Source organism: Leiobunum rupestre, chromosome 4 (assembly GCF_980474605.1).
Source record: "Leiobunum rupestre chromosome 4, qqLeiRupe1.1.hap1, whole genome shotgun sequence".
Taxonomy (NCBI): Eukaryota; Metazoa; Arthropoda; class Arachnida; order Opiliones; family Sclerosomatidae; genus Leiobunum; species Leiobunum rupestre.
The window spans coordinates 50,088,463-50,109,179 of record NC_143387.1 but is presented as its reverse complement, the minus strand read 5'-3'; the positions used below and the strand labels follow the sequence as shown (position 1 = coordinate 50,109,179).

Sequence of the window (20,717 nt, the reverse complement as noted above, 5' to 3'; positions counted from 1 at the left end):
GCAAAGAGGGTGAGAGGACGTTTCCTGATCAGCCTTTCAGGCCCGGCAGATTCGATCATCTTTGATACCAATCAAGTATAAATGTCTATTGAGTTGGCAGTGACCTTAAATAGGCCAACAACTCGCCTAATTCTAGACTTAGGAGAGCGAGGGCAATTCTGTGCCTAGAAGGGCCAAGATTAAACTCTGGCCAGCCTTTGTTAATCCATCTTGAGCCAAAGCTTGAGTTGATGGTCAGTCATGAGATTAGAGATAGGGCCACGCACTATGCCTATAAGGGGATAGGGACATATTTAGTCCATGTATTTGTACCCCGCCGTTCCACATTAGCACTACGGCAGCCTACGAGACTAAACAGGCCGGGACAAAAAGTGCGCTAGCGAAACAACGTTCGGCCAGTGAGACAGCCATCATGACTGGCTCACATATAGCAAACAAACGCCCTCATCATGGCCCAGCAGAAGGTGACACCATGGGATGCCCGAGACCCGCTAGAATGACTTTCTCTTCCACTGCAAACAACTACTACCCTCCTTAGAAATCTAAAGAATGCCGGGTGTGGAACACCCCTGAGGTTCCAGAGACCCAGCGTTCCGAGCACTGGACGCCCCAAGAACTCCAGTGACCCAGTAAACCGGGTATGGAACACTCCCAAGATCCCAGCAACCCAGAACGCCAGGTATGGAGGCCAAGGCCGGATTAAGACTTTATGGGGCCCTAGGCCCAAGTTAATTTTGGTGCCCCCCTTTCAATAGCGAGCGAAGCGAGCTAAGTGCTTCCTCAATTTATAATTGAGAAATGGAAGGAAAATTCATTTTGTTGCCAGATTTAGTATGTCATCAGGGGCTAGACGGCAGTCCGTCAGAGAATGTGACAATCAAACGTTTTTGGTTCATAGGGGTGGACGCATTTACTAAAATTACTCTGGAAAATATTTTGTGAAAAGCAAATGATTAAAGTTTTGTTCTTTTATTTTTTTCGAACCCTCTTGGTGCCCCTTGTAGGCTTGGTGCCCTAGGCCCAGGCCTATTCGGCCTATTGGTTAATCCGGCCCTGGTGGAGGCCCTCAAGGGGGGGGGGACAACGGGTTCAGGACCAACGAACCCAGCCTCTGTCCCCCTTTTGATCAAGGCATCAGCCTTTTCATTCCCGTAAAACCCTCCTGCGGCCATTATCCTTGTCACGAAGCTTTTTCTTGAGACAAAAGACGACACAGAAGCATATAGCAGAAATTTATAATAATAATAATAATATGCCCAAGGTTAAATATACTACTACTCAGTTTGTTTGTATAAGACCAAGTCGTAGCTGATTGAGAATGTCAGGGTCGCAAAAAAGAGTTTATAAAAAAATTTGCATTTAAGCAACAGGAAGATATACGAATTTACATTATGTTACTTATGATAATAGTTGCCTTAAAACAACAGGAAGTTATGCATACTATGATAGTTGCATTAAATAATCATCGTATCAATCAATATTAGTTTTTTTCATAGATATTGTATTATTGTTCATTACGTTATAACAAGAAACTACATATGTATACACTTGGAATGTCTAAGCAAGATTTTTACGGATGTGATGAAGCCCGTAGAAATGGGCGTGTCTTAATGCGGGAAAACTCACGAGAAAAACTCTCGCTACCCTAATTCGACGAAAACTCGTCATTAAGCCTTGTCAGAGCCGAACCTAGCCCAAATGGCACCCTGTGCAAAAAACAAAACGGCGACCCCAGAACCTTAGGTAGAAATTTTTAATTTTTCAATATCCAATTTAAATGAAAATCTTTGATTTTGCGCCCCTAAAATTTTGGCGCCCTGGGCCCAGGGCCGTGCTTAGAGGTCTCGCGGCCCCGGGCGAAATGCATGGGTGAAACTGATTGTAGCAGCCCTCCGGTATATATATCCCTATGGTAAGATTTTAAAGGCCCTGGGGCCAGCACCGTAACCAGGATTTGATTTCAGGGCGGGCACGGCCCGACCGCCCCCCCCCCCCTGGTTACTGCCCTGCCCTGGGCGACCACCCGGCTCGCCACCCCCTAAGCACGGCCCTGCCTGGGCCACTGCCCCGCTCGCCCTACTCAAGGGATGGTTCTGAGCCTAGTCATGGTTATTATATTATTAGCTTACCTGTTTATCTCTTTTATAACCATACAAATACCTGAAATTAGGTATCACTACACTTCTTTCGCGAAGAACATAATAATTACTTCAAAATATTAAGTACGATAACAAATTGAGGTTTTTCAATCCATTGTTTTATAAGCCTTTTTTTGCGCGGGAAGATCGCCTATTTGTTACCATGACGACGCATTATTTTCGCGTCAAACCTTGAGCCAATGAATTTGAAATATCGTGTTACGTCTTACACTTGACGTAGTTAAGCCCCGCCTTTTTCTCGATGCGCTTTCGTATCACCGTCCCAATGGAACCTTAGACATTCCAAGTGTATACCTCTATAGTTTCCTGGTTATAATTAATGAGATAATTTTTTATGTTCAAGCAAAAGTAACCTATTACGCCACCTAGAGTCGTTACGGTCGCAAATTTATATCACTCCGATCTCGGAAATTGAACATATTTCGAAAATTAATGCGCTTTTATTCTCGAGCTAAAAAGGAACAAATTGCCCCGAGCGGACAGAGCGCGTTGGTCCAGGCAAAAAACTTGCTCCGAAAGCGATTTCTATCCATCGAGTTGTCGACATCGGCAGATCGGTTTCTAGCGATCTCAGAACGCTCCAAAGCAATAAATGGAACTCGCATTTATTGAACGGAGCAGTTCCGAACACCCAAATGGAACTCGAAAAGCTGATTGGTTTGATATTTGAGCGCTTGAGAGCCGTCAAATGGAAAGCTCTTTTAGGGAACAAGCGTAAAGAAACCACCAACTAGCCGCGACAGTTTCTTCTGAGATCCTAATTGAAGCTGTTAAACATTCAAATTTGAAATCGAGTTTTATTTAATTAAAATTAAATTATTTTTAATAAAAATATTTAAAACATTTATTTTGTCTTGTTATAAGAAATACTTTAAAAATATTTTTCGGTTTACAATCTCTTTAACCGGAAGTCTGGTCATTTTGTAAACTTTAACTAACTTTTTTTAACTGCCTTGACGAAAATTTCGTGCAAATTGACGAGCACGCTGGAAACATTAACATGTAGTTATATTTTAGTATTTAAAACGTAAAACTAATTCGACTCTTTTCTTACAGTTTCAAATAGTGTGGACAATTTTAAATTCAATTGACGGCTTTTAAAATTCATTTTGCGCGTGAAAATACCTCTACATGTTATTGTCAAAAAAGCACGCAAAGAAGGCTGTGTCCCAAGACATGTACCTGTAGTGTCGCGCGCTAAAACGTCATTTCAAAATCCGTCAATAGTTAATTAGTTATAACCAGATGTATTTAATATATCTATCACGTCAAAAATATGAATCCCCCATTACCGCTTGAAACATGTACAATGGTTAAATATGATTTAACTAATTATACATTTTAAATACGTTGCTTTAAAACTTGAAAAAATAAAGGTGTTCAAAATGAAATATTTAAATTATCAATTCGTAACGATTGCTATTATCTAACATTGTTACCTTGTTTTAATAGGTGTTTCTATAAAATACGGGAGGTCATGTTTAGTCCACGTCACTTAGCTCAAGGACAGTAGATACTGTCCTTGCTTAGCTATACACTCTTTTACGAAGTCGGCCATTTCATTACAGGCCTAATTTAAAATAGTACAGGCAAGGGCGCCTGCACGTGCTCATCAGCTCGAGACGTCGCGTGCACTTGACCGCGTGCAGCGGCCTTGCATGCACTATTTGAAATCAGACCTGTAATAAAATGGCAGCTCTCACAAATAAGGATATAAAAGAGTGTATAGCTCTTGAAGGTAGAGAGGACGCGCTGCAGTCACGAGACCCTTCGGAATCTGAAACCCGCGTGCAAAACTCGCGTGCAAGTAAAGCACTTAAATAACTGGCGCCCGTGACGCGGATAAAAACATTTTATACTTCTAATTTTTATCGTTTTATTTTATAGAAACACCTATATTGTATCTCGTAAGATCAAAAATACGTAAATAAACCCGAGAATCAAAATTTATTTTAAATGAAAGTTCAATACTAATATTAAACTCGTCGTTTGAAGAAGAGAACATTTACTGGCTAATCTGGTTTATCTCTGATATCTCATTAGTTTTCCGGTTTTTTTCTGGTTGAAGAACGGGTTGCGAAAGTGAGGTTCCCTTAGGAAGTAATGTGGAAAGTAGCCGCGGGGAGGAGAGAGCGGATGATGAAAGGTCAATGTCTTTGGTCGTTGTGCGAAGACCGGACTGTTGTGTTATTAAATGATACATCACCGCGGAAGATATACGTTTAAGCTCTAATCCGAGAAAGACATGTTCTCAGATGGGGAGGCGTCTCTTCTCGCGAGTGATCTTCGGGTTAACCCTGGCTACCCTCGGTAAATACATTCAAATATTCATCTCGATTATTTCGAAATAAGAAAATAACGCATATCAATATTTTTTCCAATTCAGTGAGGTCATCCGTATTGTCCAGAAACAAGCTGAAATGTTTTAATTGCACGTGGACCAGGTCCGTGACTACAGACCCTAAAATGAACGGAACAACTATGGTCGTAGAGTCAGACAGTGATTATCCGTGCGCCTCGGAAGATCTTTGCACAGTCGACAGTAATCAAGGGGTATGTGTCAAAGAAGTCATTCGAGAAGGAGGTACGTATTACCCCTAAATTAGTGGGTGTACATTTTGCTACGTATTCAGATTCATCAATAGCCTACTAATAGTATGCTGAGCCTAAGAAAAAATAGTTCCGAGTCATCATTTATTTTTAATTAAAACGTCTTCGGTTTAAGCACCGATGCCACGCGCGCATTTAAATAGTAAAAAATCATTTAGTATTAGAATGTTATCAGTCCAAGTTCCGTTTTTAATTGCTATTCTAGGACTAAAATAATGAGTATTCGTTTCCTCTGATAACAGGGAAATGATATATTAATTTAGCTCGTTAAAAACAGCAACATTTTTATGTTCAAAAAAGTAGATAAATTACGAAGCTTGGCCAAGAAATGTAATCTTAAATTTTACGATTGCCGTACTCCGGAAATGTTTTCCAAAGTTAAATCCGCCTGGTAGTTTTAAATATCCAATTGCTCTATCGAATGTTTCTACTTTTGGTTTTCAGATTTTCGTTTCAAATTAGTTCTTTAGTAAAATATACCTTTATAATTAGGTATGAAATAATGTATGAATGTATCTGATTATCTATTCTGAATATATGGATTTATTTGAGTGGCTATTAATATATGAATGTATCTGAGTGGCTATTAATATATGAATGTATCTGAGTGGCTATTCTTAATATATGAATGTCTCGGCAGTGGCGTAGCCAGAAATTCGTCAAGGGGGGGGGGGGGGTTCGAACTATGTGAATGTTAAGAGGGGGGTCAAGAAGGGGGTGGAAATTTAGTACAGTCAACGGTAGACCCAAGGGGGGGGGGGGGTTTGGACACGGAAACCCCCCGCTTGTCTACGCCACTGTGTCTCGGAGTAACTGTTCTTAATATATAAATTTATCTGAGTTGTTATTCTGAATATATGTGTGTATCTGAGTGGATATTCTGAATATATAAATGTATCTGAGTGGTTATTCTGAATATATGAATGCATCTGAGTGTCTATTCTGAATATATGAATGTATCTGGGTGGCTATTTTGAATATATGAATGCATCTGAGTTTCTATTATGAATGTATCTGAGTGGCTATTCGGAATTTATGAATGTATCTGAGTGGCTATTCTGAATATATAAATGTATCTGAGTGGTTATTCTGAATATATAAATGTATCTGAGTGGTTATTCTGAATATATGAATGTATCTGAGTGGCTATTCTGAATATATAAATGTATCTGAGTGGTTCTTCTGAATATATGAATGTATCTGAGTGGCTATTAATATATGAATGTATCTGAGTGGCTATTATTAATATATGAATGTCTCGGCAGTGGCGTAGCCAGAAATTCGTCAAGGGGGGGGGGTCAAACTATGTGAATGTTAAGAGGGGGTCAAGAAGGGGGTGGGAATTTAGTACAGTCAACGGTAGACCCAAGGGGGGGGGGTTTGGACACGGAAACCCCCCGCTTGTCTACGCCACTGTGTCTCGGAGTAACTGTTCTTAATATATAAATTTATCTGCGTTGTTATTCTGAATATATGTGTGTATCTGAGTGGATATTCTGAATATATTAATGTATCTGGGTGGCTATTCTGAATATATTAATGTATCAGAGTAACTGTTCTGAATATATAAATGTATCTGAGTGGTTATTCTGAATATATGAATGCATCTGAGTGTCTATTCTGAATATATGAATGTATCTGGGTGGCTATTCTGAATATATGAATGCATCTGAGTTTCTATTATGAATGTATCTGAGTGGCTATTCTGAATATATGAATGTATCTGAGTGGCAATTCTCAATGCATGAATGTCTCGGAGTAACTGTTCTGAATATATAAATTTATCTGCGTTGTTATTCTGAATATATGTGTGTATCTGAGTGGATATTCTGAATATATTAATGTATCTGGGTGGCTATTCTGAATATATTAATGTATCAGAGTAACTGTTCTGAATATATAAATGTATCTGAGTGGTTATTCTGAATATATGAATGCATCTGAGTGTCTATTCTGAATATATGAATGTATCTGGGTGGCTATTCTGAATATATGAATGCATCTGAGTTTCTATTATGAATGTATCTGAGTGGCTATTCTGAATATATGAATGTATCTGAGTGGCAATTCTCAATGCATGAATGTCTCGGAGTAACTGTTCTGAATATATAAATGTATCTGAGTGGCTATTCTGAATATATAAATGTATCTGAGTGGTTCTTCTGAATATATGAATGTATCTGAGTGGCTATTCTCAATGTATGAATGTCTCGGTGTATCTGTTCTGAATATATGCATATATCTGAGGGGCAATTCTGAATATATCAATGTATTTCAGTGGCTATTCTCAATATATGAATTTATCTGAGTTTCTATTCTCAATATATGAATTTATCTGAGTGGCTACTTATCTTTCTAGACGTAATTCAAAGTGTCAAACGATTTTGCGCGGCTTCAAAGGAATCCGGAGGTTGTTTCCAGCACGGCAACAACGGTTTCAGCACTACCATTTGTTTATGTAACGACTGGCAGTCCTGCAACGCGTCCCCTTTACAAAGGGCCTCCTTGTTTTCAGTCAAAATTTTATCTTTATTTGTTTTTATTTTGAACTTTGCAGCTTAGTACAGTTAAAAAGTTTTGTTAATTGTTTTATCTCAATTGTGATATATCTTATTTTGGTACGTAATGTTTTAGAAAGAACGGCGCTTTGTGATATATCTGTATCCAGTATTGTTTACTCGGGGACTTTGTGGGGGGTACTTTGACAGCGAGTACTTGAGAATAAAGTTACGTGTGTTCATGTTTTTTCCCAAAATCACTTTTATAGTTTTTGTTTGTAGCCAAATTTCCAATATAAAAGATCGGAATTTTTGAAAGTGGCGATCCTAACTTCAAGTCGTCATTTTTATAGTAGTTATTTTTGATTATAAGATTTTAATTTAATTTCGAGATATAACATTTTGAAGGTCGAAATCTCCATTTACTAAAGATCGCCTATTTGAGAACCTCTGTCTTACAAAAACAAATATCTTACTAGTAACACGGTCGTGGTAATACCTAGTAAATGCTAATTATGCAAATTTAGAGTTAGTAGTAAATTTTAGTACATTGGCTTACTAGAAAAATTTCAACTCGCAAATAACTTTCCTGGATGAGTTATACCTGTAAGTACCTTTTTCTTTACCAGCGTTAATAAAAATAAAGAAACTGAAATATCTCAAATTTCATAAAATGGCGTTTACTAGATTTTTGCCACTAGACAGCCGCGGTGTCTTCGAAAACTTTGCGTAAGGGATTAAGAATCTCAAAGTTATTTCAGAGCACAATTTTCGTGTTGATTTCTGTATTTTAAAGTTGATTTTCAAATTTATTTCAAGATTTCTAACAGAGTTGCCAAAATATTATCAGATTCAAATTCCCTGACTATTCTCTGTTTTCCCTGCCCATTTTAAGTTATCCTCCCTTACTTTTTAAGGCCAAAATTAGACCGTTTTTAACTTTTACATTTATTAGAAGTTATATTTAAGTACAAAAGTTATTTCAACGTTAAAAACATTTTATAGATCTAAATAATAATAACTTAATTTGCCATGGATCTTGAGTAAAATTACCTTCAAAAAGTGTCAAGATAAAACTGAATTCCCTGACTTTTTACAAATTCTTCAAATTTCCTGACCTTTCCCTGACTTTATAGGCCCATTTTTATATTCCCTGACGTGTGGCAACCCTGTCTAAAATCATTTATATTTAGAGTGTACGGGATTTGTACGAAGGTCGGACCCATAACTTCGCAGCCACGAATGAATACCAATTAGCAGACAATTTAAAATAGGTAAAATGATTATGGCTTTAATGGTCCAAAATGTTATTTCTTTAACAACGATAGATAATTTAAAAACATATACAAACACGAAACTAAATAATGTACGTAAAATATAGCGTCACTTTGTTGTCCCAAATCATCTTCTCCTTCGTTTATCACTGCCAGTACACACAATCAGCAGCGCGGCGATCAGGCCGAACAGCTGAACGAACGCGAAAGACATCCCCACCACGCCCACGATATACAATCTCTCCATTATCCACAAGTGCAGCTTGCGATAACAGCCCTGAAATCAGAAAGTTCCATATTTTCAAATTCTTCCGCCATCGAAATAATTACGAGGAAGAGGAAAACTACGTTTTCTTTTTGTTAAATCGTCATTTAAAATGCGTGGGTAGGTTCATCTAAAATTCAATGAGCGAGTGCAGACCGTGTTGCTACTTGCTAGTCACTTACGTAATCAGGTGTACAAATTGAGGGAATTCACTAAAGAACGTTATTGGAATTCACAGAAATATTCTGAGAATTCAATGGAAATCACAGAAAAAACATGTATTTATTTATTCTTAGGGAGAAAGGCTAGGTTTAGAGCAGCGGTTACTAAAAGGTGTTCGGTAGAAGCTAGGAGCAACAAACACAAGGAGAACGCGGCTAGTCTTTAAACACGCTAACGAAGGGTTGTGTACGAATTTCATTGGACGAGCGTCACGAGCCTTTACGCTGAACGTTTCAGACAATTTCCGAATTTTCCCCTTCCGATGGCAGGAGGCGCTAAAGCGTCTAGCCAATGAAAAACGTACGCGAGAAAATCCACGACTTTTGACGGGTTGCGTTCTCCTTGTGTGGGGTGTTGTGTTTGTTGCTCCTAGGTGGAAGGGTCACCGGGGTTCCGAGAATTCGCAGCGCGGCCATCTTTGTTTGTGTCAAGAGTCTTTTAAGATAAGTAATAAAAATGAGTTGGGGTTCCGCCAGAATTAGGTGGATAATTTAGGGTTCCATAGCAAAAAAAAAAACCGGGAACCGCTGGTTTGTACGATCAGGGGGCACTTAATTTCCACCCGGCCAGAGTGGGCTTTGTGAAAAATCGGCTAATAAGGTGTACAAAATATTTACGAGTGACTAGCACCTTGCCAATTTGGGTTCAGAAAATGAGGTGACTGGAAAACTGTGGTGTTCACGGCGACGAAAGAGAGTTTTAATAGCCACATATTACAGCAATGTTGCCAGTCGATCATTTTCTATTCCCAAATCGTCTATTGGTAAGGAAAGTAACCTTTGGACTTGATTTAAAACGAGAATCGTTGGAGCAGAGTTATTTAGTCGTGTTGGTGGATAATTTGGAAGTCAGCTTAATGGCATAAAGATAAAAAGGGCTAACAAGAAGGGGGTTGACACCGGGAATTTTTACTAACGTGAATCGCGTGATGACGTCAAAGTCACGGATTATCCGAATCGCGTGATGACGTCAAACTCACGGATTATCCGAATCGCGTGATGACGTCAAAGTCACGGATTATCCGAATAGCGTGATGACGTCAAAGTCACAGATTATCCTTCTGGGAATTAATCTTCAACGTTATCACGCTGCTTCACGAGAGAAAAACCACTCGCTGTTGAACCCTCTTTATTGACAGACCCCATGCTACGTTTAAATTATTTTACAGCACGACTCCTTACTTTTCCTCGATGAAGACCGATTCACAAACATTTTTGGGGAAACCATTAGGGGTTCGATTTCAACGCGATCATTTATTCCAGATGGCGACAATTCAATCCTTTTGGGAAGGGAATAAAGATTCAACAGTTTATTAAAATATACTACTTCTAATATTTAAAGGCATAATAAGTCGCTAGATGACTTGGGCCTAAGGTTGTGCCATGGGTATTAGCCTAGCTGATTATTATTATTTTAGGCGCTGTGGAAACTTTAAACAAGATGAAAAAATAATACTTTTCGCGGGTTAAGAATATTTAAAATTTAATCGTTTCCGATTGCTGGCGCCATCTGTTAAATCTTTAGGTATTTAAAAATCGTCCTCTAATGGCGTTTCCCCCGTGAAACGATCTACTAGCTGGTCAAACGCGTATTGGTCTATGAAAGTACTTATTTTTCAACTAATATTTAGGACGCGTTCATAATGTATAAGGCCAAAGAACCGACCGAATGATGCCATTGGGAAGGGTCCCCGGTCGTATTGCAGGCCACGTTGGTGTTCTCGAATTCCTCGACGACGACGTTATTGACGCAACAGGACTCCGGAACCTTCTCCTCTCCCGGCCACGCGTCGGCGTCGAACCAGTCTTTGTGGCCGTGAACGCCGCAACAAGAGAGCTAAAGGTTGATGTCACCGACGGAACAAATGAAAAAGAAAAACATCTTAAAACGATTCCGATGTTGTCGAAAACCTTGAAGCGCCCCCTAGCCCGGCTTTTTGACGGGTTAAGCCCGGGGTGGGCGGTATACTGACTGAGCTCAGTACCTTTTTGTGAATATGATCCCACGTTTCGGCGAGAGGACTCTCGGGTCTGTAGGTCTCCTTCACACCCGCTTTGAGTTCCTTCTGCAGCAACTCGGCTACCTTTATGGATAATTTATTCGGGTAGGTGAAAAGGCGGCTCTAATGGAATTATAATTATACCGTAGACGCGAAAAAATGTCGTACCTCTTTTCGGTAAACGAATCCCAGCGTGCCAGCGATGAACTGAAGAACGAATATAAATACGACCAAGGCGAAGTACTGGCAAAGAGAGAAACGAGCGTTAATGAGTTGCGAAAAGCAAGGTCGCCAGATCGTCAATTTATACGCAAAGCGTCTTAAGCGAGAGTTTGATTACCGATCCTAGAAGGCACTTGCTCTGAAACCAAGATCCGCAACATCCCAAGAAGGCCACGAGGAACGAGATGACCCCGGCGGCGATGCAGAGGCCATCGGCGCTAAGTAACCGGTACGACGGGAACAGGGAGGCGTAACCCCCGTACGAAAAGTGGAGCCACAGGCCCACTCCCAAAATGCCGCATCCGATCAACTGAAATAACGCCGCAAGGATTGATTATTCGAGATCCGCGTAGAAGGGTACGAAACTGTACTACAGATAGTCTGTGCTTATTATCAGAGGCGTACCGACCCGGGTTAAGGGGTAAATATTGAACTGGCCACCAAACTGGCTATCGTGCAAGGGGCGCCAAAACACTCCTATCTTTAATGTCCAATTTTCAATTTTTTGGTATACAGGGTGTCTCAAAAAGTTATGCAAAAAAATTAATGAGTTGTAGGGGCTGAGTTGAGAAGTATGCCTGTTTTCCCCATTTTCCTACGATGAGTTAAAAGAGCACCAGAGAGCTTCAAAATGTGGCCTACTAGTCCCTTGAAGTAGGCGGCAACGAGCGCAAAACCAAGCAGCGGGGAAACGCGAACATTAAGGTTTGGATTCGTGTGATAGGTAAAAAAGGACTTTGTAAACAAATCGAGGTAACCATCGTAAAAAGGTAAACTTAAACGGTATTTAAAGTCCCTGCTGCTTGGTTTTTCACTTGTTGCCGCCTATTTCCAGGGGCTAGTAGGCCACACTTTGAAGCTCTCTGGCGCTCATTTAACTCATCGTAGGAAAATGGGGAAAAACAGGCATTCTTATCAACTCACCCCCTACAACTCCTTCAAATTTTTGCATAACCTTTTGAAACACCCTGTATATGGGGACGCCATTTTGAAACTTTTTAACCGGGCGCCATATACCCTTGGTACGCCACTGCTTATTATAAATTAGCAGGATTGATTTGAAGAAATTCGAAATTCTGGGATTACGTATCTGTGAATTATTTTTACGCTCTCGGGGCAAATTTCGTATCATATTTCCAATTGATATTGTATTACGAGATGAATCTGGGGACGATCCCGGGTCGCTCTGAAAGCGGTAAAAATAAAACTACAAGTTCATAAAAAAACTGTCTAGCTATTCGGGCTATGTTAAGAATTCACTTCACCACAATGTATTAAACAACACGTTTGTTAACCTTGAAATTATCAGATTCATCCGCCATCTGGCGGTAGTCTGTAGTTTTATTTTAATTGGTGTTTTTTATAACTACTGTCATTGTATTGTTTATCGAGCACACGTTGAAAAAACGTAAAATGCCTATTTTGGGTCGTTTCTCGGTCTTTTCAAATGCGCACGTCATCCTCACAATCCTTCAAAAGGATGATATAACGTAAACGTCAAGTTAAATATTTCCCTACGAAGGGGTTTAAAGCCCACCATAGAAGATGTGTAGAATTATACATTTAGTCTTATTTTGCGCAGACTGTTTTCCCAACACGCTAAACCGCTCCCCTTTTTTATGACGGATCCGGGACCCGTATATTGGAAACTTCTTTTATCGGACCTTAACTTGTATAATAAAAATTTCTGGTATCTATTAAAAACTTCCGGTACGTATTAGAAACTTCTGGTATGTATTAAATACTTTTGGTATTTATTAAATACTTCTGGTATTTATTAAATACTTCTGGTATTTATTAAATACTTCTGGTATTTATTAAATACTTCAGGTATTTATTAAATACTTCAGGTATCTATTAAAAACTTCCGGTACGTATTAAAAACTTCCGGTACGTATTAGAAACTTCCGGTACGTATTAAATACTTCTGGTATTTATTAAATACTTCTGGTATTTATTAAATACTTCTGGTATTTATTAAATACTTCTGGTATTTATTAAATACTTCTGGTATTTATTAAATACTTCTGGTATTTATTAAATACTTCTGGTATTTATTAAATACTTCTGGTATTTATTAAATACTTCTGGTATTTATTAAATACTTCTGGTATTTATTAAATACTTCTGGTATTTATTAAATACTTCTGGTATTTATTAAATACTTCTGGTATTTATTAAATACTTCTGGTATTTATTAAATACTTCTGGTATTTATTAAATACTTCTGGTATTTATTAAATACTTCTGGTATTTATTAAATACTTCTGGTATTTATTAAATACTTCTGGTATTTAATACTTCAGGCATTTATTAAATACTTCTGGTATTTAATACTTCTGGTATTTATTAAATACTTCTGGTATTTATTAAATACTTCTGGTATATAATACATATTTAAATACTTATGGTATCAGGTAAATATTAAAAACTTCAGGTAAATATTATAAACTTCAGGTAAGTATTATAAACTTCAGGTAAATATTATAAACTCCAGGTAAATATTATAAACTTCAGGTAAATATTAAAAACTTCGGGTAAATATTATAAACTTGTGGTATATATAAACTTCCGTACGTATTAAAATCTTCGGGTATCAATTAAAATGTTCAGGTATTTATTAAATATTTAGGGTATCTATTTAAAACTTCTGGTATCTATTTAAATATTTCAGGTAAAACACCTTTTTCGCGTTTTCAACCAAAAAGTTCAAGTCTTCGAAAAATGGTATTTTATCCCATATACAGTGTGTACTAAAATATGGGGTTCAAGACTAGAAGTTACCTAGAAAGTCCCAATTTCGAGAATAACTAATTACATAATATTATAACTAAAACTCGTGAGGTTAATTACACTTTAAAATAAATTACGAAAATCAGAATAAATTCCGAATTTTTTTAAAATAATTAGTTGATAAACTTGGGTAACGGTAAGACTTACTAACTAGATTGCTGATCAATCTCTTGTTGAACTAACAAGGAGACATCCCGAGGTGTTCCTCCCCGATTGTTTTCAAACTCGGGGGTTAAGTAGACCTCCATGTACCTTGAAAGCTCCTAAAGGGAAAAGTTTCAATGGCCATTCGTTTTGTCATGCCAACCAAAAATGTTTTTCACGTCTTAAGTTTAAACTTTCTCTACGTAAAATTAATAATTACCTGATGTTTTTAATATTTACCTGATTTCATAAGTATTTAAATATACTAGAAGTATTTATTAAATACCAGAAGTATTTAATAAATACCAGAAGTATTTAATAAATACCAGAAGTATTTAATAAATACCAGAAGTATTTAATAAATACCAGAAGTATTTAATAAATACCAGAAGTATTTAATAAATACCTGAAGTATTTAATAAATACCAGAAGTATTTAATAAATACCAAAAGTATTTAATAAATACCTGAAGTATTTAATAAATACTAGAAGAATTTAATAAATACCAGAAGTATTTAATAAATACCAGAAGTAGTTAATAAATACCAGAAGTATTTAATAAATACCTGAAGTATTTAATAAATACCAGAAGTAGTTAATAAATACCAGAAGTAGTTAATAAATACCAGAAGTATTTAATAAATACCAGAAGTATTTAATAAATACCAGAAGTATTTAATAAATACCAGAAGTATTTAATAAATACCAAAAGTATTTAATAAATACCTGAAGAATTTAATAAATACCAGAAGTATTTAATAAATACCAGAAGTAGTTGATAAATACCAGAAGTACTTAATAAATACCATAAGTATTTAATAAATACCAGAAGTAGTTAATAAATACCAGAAGTATTTAATAAATACCAGAAGTATTTAATAAATACCAGAAGTATTTAATAAATACCAGAAGTATTTAATAAATACCAGAAGTATTTAATAAATACCAGAAGTATTTAATAAATACCAGAAGTATTTAATAAATACCAGAAGTATTTAATAAATACCAGAAGTAGTTAATAAATAACAGAAGTATTTATTAAATAACAGAAGTATTTAATAAATACCAGAAGTAGTTAATAAATACCTGAAGTATTTAATAAATACCAGAAGTATTTAATAAATACCAGAAGTATTTAATAAATACCAGAAGTATTTAATAAATACCAGAAGTATTTAATAAATACCAGAAGTATTTAATAAATACCAGAAGTATTTAATAAATACCAGAAGTATTTAATAAATACCAGAAGTAGTTAGTAAATACCAGAAGTATTTAATAAATACCAGAAGTAGTTAATAAATACCAGAAGTATTTAATAAATACCAGAAGTATTTAATAAATACCCGAAGTTTATAATACATACCAGAAGTTTCTAATACATACCGGAAGTTTTTAATAGATACCAGAAATTTTTATTATACAGGTTAAGGTCCGATAAAAGAAGTTTCCAATATACGGGTCCCGGATCCGTCATAAAAAGGGGATCGGTTTAGCGTGTTGGGAAAAAAATGTTTTTCACATTGATTTTACCCAATTTCAATTTTATCAAAACTTTTTTAAAATGGCAAGGGGACCCTTACAATTAGTGATTTTCCCATGCTATTTTACGTAAAGAAAATTTAAACTTGAGTTGTGAAAAACATTTTTGGTTGGCATGGCAAAACGAATGGCCATTGAAACTTTTCCCTTTAGGAGCTTTCAAGGTACATGAAGGTCTACTTAACCCCCGAGTTTGAAACAAATCGGGGAGAAACACCTCGGGATGTCTCCTTTAGAGCTTAAAGCGATTTATTCACCTTAAATAGTTCTTTGTACATCAAAGTACTCTAATAAATATTTAGTTATTTATATTATAAGTGAAATTTTTGTCAAAATAATTAATTATTTTTTGTGATTTATTCGAATTTTTTTAATTGTAAGTGAGACTATGTGAAAGTGGGTTTAGTAGTTAGTACTTTAATGACGCGGACATGATGACGTCACGATCAAAGACAAGCGAAACAAAGTGTACACTCTGGCGTGTTTCTTTGTTTAGTCTTTCGCAAACCGTGGGTGTTTTTTCTGCTCGGCGAGGAATTAATATTCCATTACGCTACGCGTAATTTTTAAATACGAGTATATAGTTTCGGCGCTAGAACTAAAAGAAGATGGGCGGGGTAAGTTAGGCCAAAACCGTAAAAGATTGAATTATTTTTCGGGATGAGAAAAACGGGTTTTCGCCGCACGCGATCGACTAATTTAACACGGCGAAGAGAAGCTTCTATAAGCTGTCATCTTTTTCACCCCAATTCCCGTAACGAGTGTGAACAAACTCCGTAAGCCTTGGCCTTCGAAAATCGCTCCGCCGCCGCCATCGCGTTATCTCCATCGCGGCGGGGCCACGTGACGAACAGCGCGCGCGTTTTCGATCGCGTTTTTAGCGGTAAAATATCGCGTCGAAAAACCAGTTTCGCGGATTTTTCATCATCCTCCTTCTCTAGCGTGGTTTTCACTCGGGAATTTCGTGGGCGACCCATCTTCGCTTCCCCGTTCAAGGGGCGTCAATCGACTGAAATACAATAGGGGGACGAATTTCCTCAATCCAGCCCTTCCCCCAATTTATCCCCATCCCGCGAAAGAAGTTCGTAACAAAACCTTTTCGTTCTCGTTAAAAGAGTATGTGCGAATGCTTATTTTACCCAAAAGAAGAGGTTGATACCGCAAAGGGTGTGCCGTACGCAGGTATAGCCGGTCCTTTTCGATGTCCTCGTACCCATGGGGCGAATTGCTCCTAGGAGAAGAGAAAAAAAAAACTATTAAAAAATTGTTCCCGATTTTCGAGAAGTCTTTAACCTTTAATAAAAGTACGAGTCTCGTTTACACCACGGATTATTTTAATCCGGCAACACTGCGGGGAATTTCGTAACGTGACAGCTGCCGGGTTACAATGTAAATATACAATTTTGTACCGGCGATGCTGACAAACCCTTTTTAAAAGGGGAATTTTAAAGGTTTAAAGACAAGTTCGCTACAGTGAAATTCCCCAGAATAAACGTAAATGCGTAAAAAAATAGCAAAATAAAAGTAATTAAACCGCTTACGAGCGCGAAAAAATTGAGATACGCGTACTTCTTAGAGGATAAAGTTTAATCTAGTAGGTTAAGGCTGATTAAGAACGTAAACAAAAATTAAGAAGAAAAAGCATTGACAGCTAGGCGAGCGAGAAATCGCATACCCATTTCCAATCAAGCGAAAAGAGAGTTTGTAGGCGAAAAACTTTTAGCAGCGAGACGCGAGAGCGAGGGGCCAAAGATCCCGTTCATTATTTACATTAACGAACGCAACAAACTTTTAAAGCGACCCACCTGTTTTTTCTTTGCTTCGCTCGGTAGTCAGGCGACGGTAAGGGCTCCCCCCAACGATCGGATTCAACTCTTTGACCGCGTACACAGTCACTGCGTAATAATTGCGAGGGGGTAACGTCGGTATGACGAAGCGGGAAAAAGGCAAAACTCACGACATTCACGTAATCGTTTTATTATCGCGCATATCGAGAGCAGCCTGGGTTAAAACTAAAAGCGAGCGTGCGCGGGGATATTTTCGGTCACCGTCGGCCAGTCCGACGCTCAGCGAATAAACTTTTCTTCGCCAGACTCATTGGAAAATAAGCTTTTTGAAAGCCACGTAAGTTTTCGCGGTAGAAGATGGAAAAAAGATGAAGGGGGAATAAGTTCCATCCAGGGGCGGGATGCCAAAGGGGATTTCAAACCGGAGAAAATGAATTATTATTAACAGGAGAGGGAGGAGGGACGTGCTTCGAAAAACGCCGCGCTAGCGACATCTAGTTGAAGAATTAATACCGTATAAAAGTTGTACAACATTTAATTCGGAAATATTTGTTATTTTTTATTATTATTTATTTATTAGGTGTAAATGCTTCGTAAACGTAGTTTTTTGTTTTATTATTTATTTGCATTTTTTACGCCATCGTAATATAGATAGCGCTGCGATCATGGCGAAATCCAAAAAGCGCTCATTTCAAACAGAACATTTATTAGTTTTTCATCTAATTTCGAATCGTCCCTTTTTATAATTTATTTATTTCCCTTTATGGACATAATAGTAATATTATTAATAAATAACTATGAAAGTATTAAGATTCAAGTTTCCAATCTGCATTTCAGGGTCTGAAAAGTACATTCTGATTTTTATTGGTTACCTACGATTCTTCTTCTAAATATAAAACCGTTTCAGCGTGGACTAATTAATACAGCGACGTATCAGCTCCTCTAAGACACAAAAACACATATTACCATCCCTCTATCGGCGAAAAAATGAGTTCCTAAAAAACCAAAAATTATAAATAACTGAAAAATTTCAAATTTCTACGGAACATTCCTCGTGAAGTTTTGTGAGAAAGAATAATTAATGCCTACCGTGACATTTCAATAGTGGTGTCACGGGTGGCGGAGTGGTTAGCACTTTCGCCTCGCAGCAAGAGGAGCCGGGTTCGATCCCAACTTGTGGCACTGGGTGAAAACTCTGAACAACTCCTTCTGCGTTGAGTTTGCAAGTTCTCTCCCCACTGGTTTAAGGGGTTTTCCCCTTCCATAAAAATTTGTCGAGGTTAACGGTAATAGTTAGTGTAGGGAGCTGTTGGCTCGATTTCGTGGCATGCAGGGCTTGCCACCACCCTCCTACGCATTGTAACCCGGCCACCTGAAATTATGGCTTCAAAAGTCACTTGATGACTTAGGCCTAAGGTGGTGCCTTGGGTATTAGCCTAGCTGATTAATGCTGAACAACACTATGAACTCCGTCGTTAAACGAGCTCAAGCATGTATCGTAGCCGACGGTGGCATAATAGAACCGTTGTAAAATATACAGTATTTATTGGATTTATTCACATTAAAACTAATCAGATTATTTTATTATCAAACACTGAATTCCTTAAACTTTCAGTTTCTCGGTTGGTTTTCACTTGGACAAAAACGGAACGACGGCGAGCGTAGACTGAAAAACATGAATTAATGTCAAAGGTCTCTGTAACATTAGTTAGTAAACTTTCTTTGCTGTACTTACTTCTTCTATTTCCAATGAAATTTTACATTTAATTATTTTATTAACAAAATTCAACATCCTAAAATGATAGGAAACAATTTCCAGACGTGCAATACTATGGAAAGTGACCACTAGCGACATCGAGTATAGGGATCCTGAACTTCACTTCAATTCCCGTATGGTCCAAAAACCGTGTACGAAATTTTGACATAACGCGAATAGGAAAAGACGTATTGTTATACCATGGACTAATTAGAGTATCCATAGTTATACTATACACTCTTTGACGTACCGGCGCTAGCTTCTCCGAGGTTGCACCCATAGTGTATTTTTCTCGACGGTCCTTGGGTTGCGCCTATGATCTAGCGTTTGCTACAGACAAATTAAAAAGTCATAAGAACGTTTTTTCTTAAATATACTTATCAATAGTTAGTGTAGGGAGCTGTTGGCTCGCGTGGCATGAAGGGCTTGCCACCACCCTCCTACGAATTGTAACCCGGTCACCTGTTTAAAGGCGTAAAAAGTCGCTCGATGACTTGGGCCTAGGGTGGTGCCTTGGGTATTAGCCTAGCTGATTTATTTATCTCGCTGCGAGGCGAAAGTGCTAACCACTGCACCACTCTAAACAAAGCCCATACGGACTTTGACAGCGCAGGCGAGTTAGTTGAATGTCTACGTACCACCGTGTAAGACCGTTTCATCACTTCGGTCGCTTAACATCTCCGATGTCAACCAAAAACCAAAGCGTGACTGTCGTGTATTTTGGGAATCACGTTGTTGCTTTCGGAACTCCATCAGGTTATATCCCGAAACGAACCACAGGTAGAATGGCGTGTACCGGAAAAGGGCAAAAGTTAAAATGTTGGAGCCTTCAAAATTCGTGCCAGAAGGTGATCGTAAAAATCAGGTAAAAGCCTGAGAGAGAAAAACCAATTGACAAAGCGCAGGCGCGGTAATCTCGCCTCGAGAGAGAGAGAGAGAAAGAGAGACTGATGGGGATGCTCTCTCTCTCAAAACATCTCATCCCGAGCTTCGGAAGAGCAGAGGACTTCCCCCCGCAACTAGCAGCAACAGTGTCTTCTTCGAGAACTCGAGTTTACGGAGAGCCGAATCGAGAAAGAACATTAAGAACTTTCGCGGGGCGCCTGCGAAAAAGATAAAAATGCTGTTTAAAAGGAATTCGCTACAATAAGCTTCAAATAGTCGCGCGTTTTTTTTTAAACAGAAAAATGGTTTTATAAATTTTTCCTTTTCCGATTCGATTCCAAACTTCGATCATCATTTTTATTATTGTTTAGTTATACCCCCAGGAGAAAAAAGAAAATTGCAAAATCAAGGGGAAATATTTCCATGTTCGGAAATAAAAAAAAGAAAGGAAAAGGTAAGTGGTAAAAAAATGCCTCGTGTGTGCACACTGCGGTGGCTCTTTGGCCCTCGTGTGTCTGCCTATTAGTAACGGAAACATTTTCATGATGGTAGCTAATTTTG

The 20,717-nt window shown here is 37.8% G+C and overlaps 3 protein-coding genes across 5 annotated transcripts in view; 2 read left to right on the top strand and 1 right to left on the bottom strand.

The window, feature by feature from the left end:
- The first annotated feature begins 4,114 nt into the window (after positions 1 to 4,114).
- LOC149948122 (uncharacterized) lies at positions 4,115 to 7,469 on the top strand. Of its 2 annotated transcripts, none has more exons than XM_090172976.1 (3): positions 4,115 to 4,469; positions 4,546 to 4,712; positions 7,129 to 7,469. In XM_090172976.1, exons 1-3 carry the CDS (start codon positions 4,415 to 4,417, stop codon positions 7,132 to 7,134), a joined length of 228 nt encoding a protein of 75 aa, XP_090029102.1. In that variant the 5' UTR covers positions 4,115 to 4,414; the 3' UTR covers positions 7,135 to 7,469. The 2 variants fall into 2 exon arrangements, with proteins under 2 accessions (XP_090029102.1, XP_090029101.1); XM_090172975.1 differs by having other exon boundaries at positions 4,546 to 4,743.
- Positions 7,470 to 8,537: 1,068 nt separating this feature from the next.
- Positions 8,538 to 17,877, bottom strand: Tsp5D (Tetraspanin 5D). 2 transcript variants are annotated; one of them, XM_090171562.1, is made up of 7 exons: positions 17,534 to 17,877; positions 16,868 to 16,959; positions 11,368 to 11,559; positions 11,196 to 11,270; positions 11,013 to 11,111; positions 10,694 to 10,864; positions 8,538 to 8,818 (listed from the first exon to the last, which is right to left on the bottom strand). In XM_090171562.1, the coding sequence occupies exons 2-7, from the start codon at positions 16,943 to 16,945 to the stop codon at positions 8,669 to 8,671; spliced, it is 765 nt and encodes a 254-aa protein (XP_090027688.1). In that variant the 5' UTR covers positions 16,946 to 16,959; positions 17,534 to 17,877; the 3' UTR covers positions 8,538 to 8,668. The 2 variants fall into 2 exon arrangements, with proteins under 2 accessions (XP_090027688.1, XP_090027687.1); XM_090171561.1 differs by lacking the exon at positions 17,534 to 17,877 and adding an exon at positions 17,404 to 17,467.
- A 2,676-nt stretch (positions 17,878 to 20,553) lies between these two features.
- The window catches only part of LOC149948120 (Kv channel-interacting protein 4-like), a 70,946-nt gene continuing 70,782 nt past the window's right edge, over positions 20,554 to 20,717 (top strand). The window contains exon 1 of the mRNA XM_090172988.1: positions 20,554 to 20,610. The gene's annotated coding sequence lies outside the window, so the exon portion shown is untranslated. The remainder of the gene's footprint in view (positions 20,611 to 20,717) is intronic.